Source organism: Mytilus californianus, unplaced genomic scaffold, assembly GCF_021869535.1.
Source record: "Mytilus californianus isolate M0D057914Y unplaced genomic scaffold, xbMytCali1.0.p SCAF_8, whole genome shotgun sequence".
Taxonomy (NCBI): domain Eukaryota; kingdom Metazoa; phylum Mollusca; class Bivalvia; order Mytilida; family Mytilidae; genus Mytilus; species Mytilus californianus.
The window spans coordinates 18,106,746-18,119,750 of record NW_026262734.1 but is presented as its reverse complement, the minus strand read 5'-3'; the positions used below and the strand labels follow the sequence as shown (position 1 = coordinate 18,119,750).

General features: G+C 32.1%; 1 protein-coding gene across 2 annotated transcripts in view; it reads right to left on the bottom strand.

Annotated features, from left to right (window-relative positions):
• Positions 1-13,005, bottom strand: part of LOC127711057 (uncharacterized) — a 45,320-nt gene that overhangs the window by 31,987 nt on the left and 328 nt on the right. For both annotated transcript variants that reach the window (XM_052217014.1, XM_052217015.1), the window contains exons 2-5: positions 9,913-10,032; positions 4,982-5,096; positions 3,025-3,144; positions 1,329-1,458 (exon numbers count right to left, since the gene is read on the bottom strand). In XM_052217014.1, the coding sequence (XP_052072974.1) occupies positions 1,329-1,458; positions 3,025-3,144; positions 4,982-5,096; positions 9,913-10,032 (485 nt within the window). The remainder of the gene's footprint in view (positions 1-1,328; positions 1,459-3,024; positions 3,145-4,981; positions 5,097-9,912; positions 10,033-13,005) is intronic.

Genomic DNA, 13,005 nt, shown 5'->3' with positions numbered 1-13,005 from the left:
ACTTATTTTGCCGAAAATTAGAATGATTTGATGAACGTTCTCTAACAAGTACAGGAAGTGATAAAAAATTGTTTTTATGAAATAACATGCAACCATCTTTAAAATCAATGCTTTAACCTCTTTTCTGGAGAAAATAAATTATTTATGTCTTTGAATTTCTTTACTTTTTACTGAAAAATTGCTGTTTCGTTGACTTGGTAAAAATTGAATATTGCCGATGACGAAAGCGACTGAAAGCAAGTATTGTAAACAACAGGGCGATTAGATTTCACTTTTGACGGTCAGCAAAGCGAAGTGACGGCCGTGAAAGCATCTTTGTCGCCCCAGTCGCATGGTAGCGTGAGCCCTGTATAAACCTATGATTTAAGTTTCATAAAATTCTGGCAAGAATTGTACATATGAGAGCGCTAACAATGCAATTCTCCATATTTAATGTATACAAGGGGCATAACTCTTTTAAAAATAATTGTTAGGCACTGATTTTCGAACTCGTCCAAAACATTGCTAATATAAACCTATGATATAAGTTTCATAAAAATTTGGCAAGAACTGTACAAATGAGAGTGCTATCGATGCAATTTTCAATATAATTAATGTTTCCAAGGGACATAACTCTTTTAAAAATAATTGATCGGCACTGATTTTCGAACTCGTCCAAAACATTTCTGAATTCAACCTATGATATAAGTTTCATAAAAATCTGGCGAGAATTGTTCATGTGAGAGTGTTAACAAGACCGGAAGCCCAGTATTTCTATATCCCCACAACGTGTTGCGCGGGGGACAACTCGGGTGGTGAACATGCCAGGGGTCAGCTGGAAAAATGATACTTAAAGAGGTGAATTCTAAGCAGATAATTACCATATACTACTCAAACAAGTGATTTTCTTAAAAGATTCAGATAACACTAAATATTATCGTGTTTAATATTTATAGAGTTAATTTGCTCAGTTGATATGTTTATCTCTGTTATATTCTTAAAAACAGCACAGTTACACTTTAAATCTTGGAGAAAGAGTAACAAAATATAAAATCACTTGTTTTAGTGCAATAAATGTACTACTCATTTCAGTGATTTCAGACTTAAAACAAACATGATAAAGGTAGATAACTCCATTTTGTAATAATTCTGGACAAAATTTTACTTAATCAAATGATTTCAAAATCACTTCTTAAAGTAATTCCCCTGACTAATAAAAATACTTCAAATTATGTATCATGAATAAAAAGTTTCCCAACTTTTCTATTTCTTCACACTAGGATTATAAGAATATACATGTATGTACAAGCGAAGAAAAGAAAGATACTTTTACCCACACAGTGTTTTACCTGAAAAAATCTGCCATGTTGTCATCAACTTTTAAACCTTTAAACTGCATGTATTTCTCAAATACCTCATAACTCATGTACAGACTTGGTAAACAGAAATCCATATACTCTTGGAAATACAAAGCTTGCTCTAAAAAAGATGTGTCACATAAGATAATAAAATGTTTTACTTGTTCAAGAATTATTAAGCACATCAAGTAAAATGATTGCATGACTTGGGATTTCTATTAAAATTTGATAGGTGGTGATTATTTAAGAAAAGATGAACTGAACATTTTTACGAAATATTTAAAATATTATGCACGACAAGGTAAAATAAAAAGTGCCTTCTGACCCACATACATTTATTTCTTGCACAGCCCTTATCTAACTCAACCTTCTGAGTATGAATAAAAGGAAATGTGTGGAAAATGTCAATGAGAAAGCAAACTAAAGAAACAAAATAATGAAAAGACATCTGAAGGTCAAAATACAGTCTTTAACAATTGACAGGTATTTATCTACCTTAAGTCTAACAATTGACAGGTATTTATCTACCTTAAGTCTAACAATTGACAGGTATTTATCTACCTTAATTCTAACAATTGACAGGTATTTATCTACCTTAATTCTAACAATTGACAGGTATTTATCTACCTTAATTCTAACAATTGACAGGTATTTATCTACCTTAAGTCTAAACAATGTGTGAATTAATGAAACAAAAACTATCACAGATTGCATCTGATTTTGGGCTTACCCATGTCCTGCTGTTTTCACTCAAGATTGTCAATCGTATCAATTACCATTGAAGAGTAAGTAAACTCTTGATACCTTTTTATGGTTAATAGTCTTGTAAGGTTGCTGTCTCATTGATGTTTAATCCCCACCTAACATCTTCTACTACTCATATAAACTATTTAACAAATCTCTCATTCTGGAACTTAACGACAACGGATTTAATTTGAGATTACTGGCCTAATGACATCAGAAAAGTAACAAGCTTGTCATGATAAAATTACATACCGATTTTCAAATCAATATCTTCAAGCATGACGAAAAAAAAGTATGGAGAACTGATTATTTGAGTGAATTTTCTAAGTCGAAAGACCATAACTCTGCACAAAATCATTAGACCAGAACAAAATTTGAACTTGATCTGTAACTTGTCATTATAAAACTATATACCAATTTTCAAATCAATATCTTCAAGCATGATGAAAAAAAAGTGCGGAGAACTGATTATTTTAGTGAACTTTCTAAGTCCAAGGACCATAACTCTGCACAAAATCATCAGACCGGAACAAAATTCAAACTTGAACTGTAACTTGTCATGATAAAACTATATACCAATTATCTAATCAATATCTTCAAGCATGACGAAAAAAAAGAGCGGAGAACTGATTAGTTTAGTGAATTTTCTAAGTGTAAGGACCATAACTCTGCACAAAATCATCAGACCAGAACAAAATTCAAACTTGAACTGTAACTTGTCATGATAAAACTATATACCAATTATCTAATCAATATCTTCAAGAATGACAAAAAAAAATGCGGAAAACTGATTATTTCTTGCCAAACTTGGAAGATTTGACCCTGATACTAATATATTCCTACCTTTCTTGACAAACTTGGCAGATTTGACCCTGATACTAATATATTCCTATCTTTCTTGCCAAACTTGGAAGATTTGACCCTGATACTGATATATTCCTACCTTTCTTGCCAAACTTAGCTGATTTGATCAGTGATTCAGCAGCAGTTAGTTGTGACGAGTCTACTTTCTCTGTTTCAATGTATTCCACACAAGTCTCAACAATATTGTTACCATGAGCACCTATAATTCAAGTTAAAAATATTTGTACTTTTATAACAGAATATCAGATAACATTCCTCCTCCTCCTCCTCCTAACCCTATATACTAACCTTTACTAGAGGGTAATTGTGATTCAATCTATTTCTATGTATGAATACTGCAGTCTATCAACATGGGGGGATGGATTTAAATCATTCAGTGTCTAAATGGATGTATAAATAGATTCTAAAACTTTGCGCTTTTTTTAATGAGAAAACTGTAAAATACTGTAAAATAAATGAAAACGAAAGCTTTAAGTTTTTATGAGGATTATTTACATTCATAATGTAGCAATATATTTAAGTTTCAACAAAGACTTATCATAAGCATGTTCTCAATTATTAAAATAATAAATTACATAGCAATAAGATTTCTTTGTCTCACTTTTGGACTCGCCATGGCCAAAAATGAAAGGGGGTCATAAATAAGATAGCCATCTAAAATAAAATAAAAACAAGAAATGATTGTAACAGGATGCTGTTACGAAGTCTCCCAAACGAAGCTCCTATAATTCGTAATTCACAGGGTTGCCTGACATTGGGCAGAATATATATGGTTTAGGGGTGGGGATCTTGACCATTTACAAGATACTAGAACATCGGGGGTGGGGAGGAACCCCTAGGGACTGACCCTATACGTCATTCAAATGTTCATTACATGACGAACAGGAATATATATGGTTTAGGGGTGGGGATCTCAACCATTTACAAGATATTAGAACATTGGGGGTGGGGGGAACCCCTGGGGACTGACCGTATACGTCATTCAAATGTTCGAGACATGACAAATAGGAATATATATGGTTTAGGGGTGGGGATCTCAACCATTTACAAGATATTAGAACTTTCTTAAATGGCAGGGGGTGGGGGTGATCCCTGGGGACTAACCCTGTATATCAATCAAACCATCTTAGCATGACAAACCAGAATATATATGGTTTAGGGGTGGGGATCTCGACCATTTACTTGATATTAGAACTTTCTCAAATGGCAGGGGGTCGGGTTGACCCCTGGGGACTAACCCTGTATATCATTCAAACCATCTTAGCATGACAAACCAGAATATATATGGTTTAGGGGTGGGGATCTTGACCACTTACAAGATATTAGAACTTTCTTAAATGGCAGGGGGTGGGGGTGACCCCTGGGGACTAACCCTGTATTTCATTTGATGTGCTTTATCATGACAAACCAGAATATATATGGTTTAGGGGTGGGGATCTTGACCATTTACAAGATATTTAAACTTTCTCAAATGGCAGGGGGTCGGGATGACCCCTGGGGACTAACCCTGTATATCATTCAAACCATCTTAGCATAACAAACCAAAATATATATGGTTTAGGGGTGGGGATCTTGACCACTTACAAGGTATTAGAACTTTCTTAAATGGCAGGGGGTGGGGGTTGCATTTATAATCATTTGAAAATTTTAAAAAATAAAATCCCATAGGGTTCTATAGTAAAACCCTCTTTTCTTTTTGCCCCTCAAAGTACCCCTTTATAAACCCCAATGCACAAACAAAACCCTGATTGCACCACTAGACATGTTAGTCTAACATATTGTGAAACCCTAAGTTAATCTGACAAGCGGTTTTGGAGAACGGGTGCGGACAAGTTCAAATTTAAAAGCGGCGGAAGAAGAAGAAGAATAATAATAATAATAAGAACTGAGCAAAAACAATAAGTCTTCCCAAACTTCGTTTGGGAGACTTAATAAAAGAAATAAATCATCAAAAGTTATATGTGTTTATTTACAAAACATGCACATATGTGTAAAGTAAGCAATGACCTTGACACCATAACATAAGGGATACATACCATCATGTAGGTTCTTCACAAGATGTAATGGTTCCAGACCAAGAATTCCACTTGGTGCTATCTTGATTCTGTCCTCCATTTCTTCTAATGACAGCCATTCCCCTTCTTGATCACACTATCAATAAACATGGAGTAAAGCTTCATAAATAGCTCATGCTTTTTATTTGATATTTCTTGTCTAAATCTTACTGATACAGATGTATCTCCATGAGGTATTGTTATATAGCATATCAATCAAGTTATATTTAGTTATCAGGTATGTAGCCAAAAAAAACAGATGGTGACAATAATAACACAAACAGAATAATTGTCTTGTCATCATGCAAGATTATTTTTTTCATGTCATTGTATGTGCTGCTTATCTAAATTGGACCATTTGTGATACTCATAGGCAACTGGTGTACAGTTTAACTTTAGAATAAATCAAACTTATGTAGAATATTACTTTATCTTAAATTCTAAAATATTTTTTTCTTATATACCGTTAGATATCAAATCTATATCTAAATAGATGTAAGCAAAGAAACAATTATGATAATGCTAATGATAATCAATAATATGAAGTTAACTATAGTGAAAGTCAGTGTTCACATGAAAGTGCCTAAAAAAAATGTTTTCTGGGCATAGATTTTTCTTTAAGTATTTTTTTATTGAATATTCAAACAAATTTCTTCAAGTTCTTCTACTTCTAGCATGTCTAGACAGAATAAATAAAATGCTTCGCTGGAGCGCAGCTTGATACGACCGCAGAGGTCGAACCCTGAACAGTTGGGGCAAGTATGGACACAAAATTCAAGCTTGATACAGCTATGACTTTGGATTGTCATTAAATATTTGACACAGCATAGGTTTCTGACACAGGATGAATGTGGTGTAAGAACTGGAAAAAATTTAATTTACCTATTATGGTGGAATATCCATAAACTAAATTGTTTGTTAATTTCAATATATCAAAGAATATGTAGAATTCAATGTTTGATGTAATGTAATAAAGTTGAAATTTGGACCGTTTTTGTTCAATGTGGACCAATTTGGTAACATGTATAAATAATCAAAAATCTAAATACATGGGAGCCCACTTAAATACATCATAAAGGTATTAAAATAGAAAGTGACATCAGTCATGGCTAAAAATAAACAAAAATCCTTAATCAGCAACATTTAAAGTAATATCTAAAAATAAAATTCCTTTGTAACCGTAAAAGCCCATTTAAATACATCATAAAGATATTAAAATAGAAAATGACATCATAGTCATGGCTAAACATAGCAAAAAACCCTTAATCAGCATCATTTAACAGTAATATCTAAAAATGGAAATTACATCATAAAGGTATTAAAATAGAAAATGACATCATAAAGGTATTAAAATAGAAAATGACATCATAGTCATGGCTAAAAATAAACAAAATCCTTAATCAGCATCAGCAACATTTTATAGTAATATCTAAAAATAAAATTCCTTTGTAACCATAAAAGCCCATTTAAATACATCATAACAGATATTAAAATAGAAAATGACATCATAGTCATGGCTAAACATAGCAAAAACCTTAATCAGCATCATTTAACAGTAATATCTAAAAATAAAAATTTCTTTGCAACCATAAAAGTAAAATAGAAAATGACATCATAATCATAGCTAAAAATAAACAAAAATTTTTTTTATTGGCAAATTTTAAATGGAGTTTATTATACTAAAACAATAAATTTGCAACCATAAACATGATAAAACCCCATTTAAACACATCATAAAAGTATTAAATAATTCAACTACATCATAAGGCTATAAAAATAGAAAATGACTTCATAGTCAAGGCTAAAGGTAAACAAAAAACCTTCATCAGCAAAATTTTATATTGGCAAATTTCCAATGAAGTTTATTACACTAAAATTGTTGGCAAATTTCCAATGCATTTATTAACAATAAAGTTATTGGCAAATTTCCAATTTACATAATTTAAAAGCAGTGTAGATGAGATATTTAAATGAGTTTGAATTACCAACCTTACACTGCTTTTAAATAATGTTCTTTACTCAATTATTTGTCTATTAAAATGGAAACCCTTGTTTTTTAACCTTTTTTCCCCTTATTCCTTAAACATTAGAGCCATAACCACCCCCCCCCCCCCCCCCCAAAGCCAATTATTACTTTCCAATGTAACCTAAATTTCCAATATACATAATTTTAAATTTCAATTCCTCATGATATATAACCGTATCATTATTATTTTCTTTCATATATAAATCTGAAACAACCATCTTTAAATGGAAAATTTTAACGGAAAAAAAAGGAAAAAAAAAATCCTACCCCCCACACATTTTTTCAACCCCCTTTTGATTCATCATCCCCCACCTCAATCACAACCTTCAATTTGTGGTATGGTACATTGCAATACAATTTCACAGAGATCCATACACTTGAACACAAGTTTTTGTTGCAAACTAAAAAAATCCTTATTTTCGACCAATATTTGGCCCCTTATTCATAAATGTTTGAGCAATTAACCCCAAAACTCAATTCCTACTTTCTCTTCGTGATAAAAAATAACTAACTTAAAATGTAAATTTTAAACAAAAAAAAAGGAAAAAAAAAAATTACCCCTTTTTTGACCCCCGCCCCCCTTATGATTCATCACCCCCACCCCCCTTTCCCCCCAAACCAAGCTCAATAACAGCCTTGCCTTTATGGTATGGTACCTTGTAATACAATTTTAGAGAGATCCATACACTTGAACACAAGTTATTGTCTAGAAACTAAAAAATGCTTATTTTAAACCCCTTTTTAGGCCCCTTATTACTAAACGTTTTGGGCAATTACCACAACACTCAATTCCAGCTTTCCCTTTGTAAAATGGAACCTTGTAGTAAAATTTCAGAAAGATCCATACACTTACACACAAGTTATTGTCATGAAACTAGAAAAATGCTTGTTTTTTGCCCCCTTTTGGCCCCTTATTCCTAAAATTTTGAGGCAATTAACCCCAAAATCAATCCCAGCATTGACCCTTTGTGATATGGAATCTTGTGGTACAATGTCAAAGAGATCCATATGCTAACACACAAGTTATGTCTGGAAGTTACAAAAATGCTTATTTTCGGCCCCTTTTTGGCCCCTAATTCCTTAACTGTTGGTACCATAACCCCCAAAATCAATCCCCACCTTCCTATTGTGGTATTGAACCTTATGGTAAAATTTCATAGAGATCCATTCACTTAAACTAAAGTGAGAGTGCGAAAACCATTGTGTATTCGGACGACGACGCCGGACGACGACGACAACGACGACGACGACGACGACGCAAACGTCATACCAATATACGACCTCAAAATTTTTTTGCGGTCGTATAATAAAAATGCTACAGGTATCACTCACTGTTTGTAATTTCTTTCTCAGGCCATAAAAAGTTTCTGTGTTAATGTATATTTTTGTTAAATGAACAAACATATTTCTTCAATAAAATCTAGCATATGCCTCTCTTACATTGTATGCCAAAAATCCTAAGATATCTGATTCTTGACCTTTATTTTCTGCCATTAATCAATATAGATAAATGTAGATGTGGGGTAAACATGCCAATAAAATGGCAATCCAAAAAAACTGGAGGCCCCAAGGACCCTGAATTGCCAATTTATCCAATAGTTTCTAAACATGCAAAAGAGAAGATAACTTCTGACAACTGCAGATGGTTTTGTCAATGCACTAAAAATTCTAAATATTTTGCCTTGAAACCCAAGATTTACGAAAGCCTATAAACCAGGTTTGACTGTATATCCTTTGGTCTTCGTTGGAGGGTTGTCTCATTGCTGATCATACTATTTCTCCTTATTTTTATATATATATCTATCATGTCAATAGATATTATAACTTATCTAATGCTGGATGAATGATGGACCCAAATTGATGACAGTAAGTCACTTGTGCCTATGGTCCAGTTGAGTTAAAAAAAAAAAAGGAGAATGTGTCCCCATGGACACAGATGATGCCCCCACTTGCATACAACATTGTGAAGGGACATAACTCAAGAACCATAAAAGTGACGCTACCCAAATTTGTACTTGATCTGAGTTTTGTGGTAATAAGTATTGTGTATAGGTCTCATAATGTTTGGTTGGGACAAACTTAAGTTACAGAACGGAAACTAAAAATTTTGCAATTTTTCGATTTTTAAAGGGCATAACTCGATCATGATTAAAGTGACGCCACCAAAATTCAACTTGATCTGTATTTTGTGGTAAAAAGCATTGTGTATAAGTTTCATAACATTTGGTTGAGGCAACTTACTTAGAGAACGGAAAACTAAAAGTTTTGCATTGTTTTCCATTTATAAAGGGCCATAACTCGTGAATGGTTAAAGTGACCCCACCAAAATTCAAACTTGATCTGTATTTTGTGGTAATAAGCATTGTGTATAAGTTTCATAACATTTGGTTGAGGCAAACTTAAGTAAGAAAACGGAAACTAAAAATTTTGAAATTTTTCCATTTATAAAGGGACATAACTCTAGAATGATTAGAACGGTTAAAGTGACCCCACAAAAATTCAAACTTGATCTGTGTTTTGTGGTAATAAGCATTGTGTATAAGTTTCATAACATTTGGTTGAGGCAAACTCAAGTTAGAGAACGGAAACTAAAAATTTGTAATTTTTCCATTTATAAAGGGGCATAACTATAGAACGGTTAGAGTGACGCTACCAAAATTCAAACTTGATCTGTATTTTGTGATAATAAGCATTGTATACAAGTTTCATAACATTTGGTTAAGGCAAACTCAAGTTAGAGAACGGAAACCAATTTTGGAACGTACGGACGTACATACGTACGTAGATGGACAAGGGTAAAACTTAATGCCCCCTCCATTAGGGAGAGGGCATAAAAACTAAAGGTAAATATTATAAAATACAACAAGTTGACAAGTGTCAAAATTACCGTCGATATGTCTTTGATTGGAGTAGCCAAATATATGAGGTTGACAGCTGTAGGAGCGTATACATAAAGAACGAAGTTTGTCTTTACTACTTCCTTAATCGCAACTGCCTGTCCTGTTATCTGTAATACAAAACAGTTTTTTACAATAATTATAGTGTATTCTTTCTTGCAATGTTAAGGTAATGTTAAGGTTACACTTACATGTAAATGACTTAATCATGTTAGTTACATAATAATAACATTGTATTTATATGAAGATCTTTTTCTTTTACATTTTGTATGTCACATACTGACATAGCATTGATACCAAAGACATGAAGAGAAAACTTTCTGATTTTGGAATAATGATATCATTATTGAATTATCCATCAAAAGTTCAAAACTTACATGACTTACATCCATAAATACAATGACTAATAAATACATTTAGTTAAAAATTGTGATTTGATTAGAAAAATATGAAAAATGTTTGAAACTTCTAGGGAAAAAAACATATAAATCATGTGTATATTTTACTACAATATTTTTCTTTAAAATAAATGTTTATAAATTTGCTGTTACGCAACAGGAAATTGTAAAGTATTCTAACTGTTTGCTGACTTCGTCCCCTTTCACAGCTGGTAACACCTACCTCATATTATGAGTCAAGTCAACTTTCAATAATGGATGGATCAACTGGGTACTGACAACTTATACTTTTGCCAACTTGTACTCAACCAACCCATACTTTTACCAACTCGTACCCATTTTTGCAGCATTATTATGTATCATTTAACATGTTTAATCAGATAAATCGTAATATTAATGATAATTTTGTATTTTATAATTGATATTGTCAAAGACATGTATAGTATGCATGTATCTGATCTAGTGATAAATAAATGGAGAATGTGTCTATGGGACACAGATGATGCCCCCACTTGCATATAACGTTATAAAGGGACATAACTCAAGAACAGTAAAAGTGACGCTACTCAAATTCGTTCTTGATCTGAGTTTTGTGGTAATAAGCATTGTGTATAAGATTCATAACATTTGGTTGAGGCAAACTGAAGTTAGAGAACGGAAACGAATAATTCAGCAATTTTTCCATTTGTAAAGGGGCATGTAAGGCCAACTAAAATTAACAAGTATTCTGTGAGTATTGCATGGCAATACATGGTCCCCTACCGGTTAAAAATTCATTGTAATGGAACGAAATTCTAACTTGATCTATAACTTGTCATGGTGTAAAAAGTTAAATCACAAAAATACTGAACTCCGAGGAAAATTCAAAACGGAAAGTCCCTAATCAAATGGCAAAATCAAAAGCACAAATACATCAAACGAATGCACAACATCTGTCATATTCCTGACTTGGTACAGACATTTTCTTATGTAGAAAATGGTGGATTGAACCTGGTTTTATAGTGCTAAACCTCTCACTTGTATGACAGTTGCATCAAATTCCATTATATTGACAAAGATGCGTGAATAAAACAAACAGACATAAAAGGTAATAAAATGCTTCGCTAAACAAATAAAGTTCAATTAATTCTCAATGTCATATCAAAAATTTATGAAAATGTAAAGGGAGCTTATATCAATAGATATAAATAATTCACCAAAGTTTCATGAGAATTTCTGAGAGCATTTTTGAGTTATTGTCCAAAAACTGGAAAATCCCCCTTTTTTAATGAATAAAACCCCATAACCTGATAACTCAGAAATGTAACATGTAAAATTTATAAAATTCTAAACAGAGCTTACATCAATAGATATAAACAATTCACCAAAGTTTCATAAAAACTGCTGAAAGCATTTTTGATTTTTTGTGAATAAAACCCTGTAACTCGGAAATGTAAAATCTAAAATATATAAAAATCAAAAGGGAGCTCATGTCAATAGATATAAACAATTCACCACAATTTCTTGCAAGTTGGTGAAAGCATTCTCGAGTTATTGTCTGAAAACTGGAAAATCCACCTTTTTTAATGAATAAAACCCCATAACTCGGAAACATAAAATCTAAAATTTATAAAAAAACGAAAGGGAGCTCACTTCAATAGATATAAACAATTCACCAAAGTTTTATGCAAATTGGTTAAAGCTTCTTTGAGTTAATGTCCGACATGTTGACGATGGACGGACAGACAACGGTATACCATAATACGTCACGTAAACAGGCATATAAAAAAGTACATTTATGCTAGACATTTTTTTTTCTTTTCACAAGAAAATTAAACCTCAATTAAAGGACTTAGATACATGTATTCATAATCATGATAATGCTGCACTTCTTAATAATTTTTCAATAAATCCAAATTGATTCTGTGTGTAGGTTCAACCGGTAAAATAATCACTAATAAGAATATTTTAAAAGGGGAGAAGTACCCTATTACAGTAGAAAAATCAATGAAAAAAAAAAAAAAAAAAAATCGGGAAAATTTCCCGAAATTTTCATTGTTCTAATGAACTCAAAATCGTTAACTTTTTTTTTGTCACTTTTTTTAATTCCCGCATTTGCGCAGAAATCTACTTCCTTCTTCCGGTCTCATTTGTCATGAGACTTTGAGTGAAATATATATTTATCAGTCCAGTAAAATATAGGAAGGAACACAATAACAATTTCATTTCTAATTATTCTTTGATATGAAAAAACGTTACCTGATGATAGCGTTTCTTTGCTTACCTTGAATATGACGTCATAACTAAAATCAAGTCACAACTAACATCCCTATAACAGAACTAAAATTGGAAACGATACGTTATTTCTGTTTCTTTTTTAACAGATTTAAAACTTAAAATATGTTTGAATTAAAAAAAATAATTTATATAGACTTCTTCCCCTTTCACAGGTAATGCCTGTCTCATATTAATTAAAATTTCAAATCAACATAAATATTTTATCTATTTTTAAAAAAATTCAATGATAGAAAATAACTACTATATTGCATGTGAATACAAGGCGTCCCAGAAAAAAAATTAAAATAGCCTTTCAAGACGTTATAATTATTTGGACTAGTTGCCTACATGTACGAGTTGACATGGATCAAATCAACATGGTGGCTGAACTACATGAACCCCACCAGAAATAGAACACTGCTTCAGAAA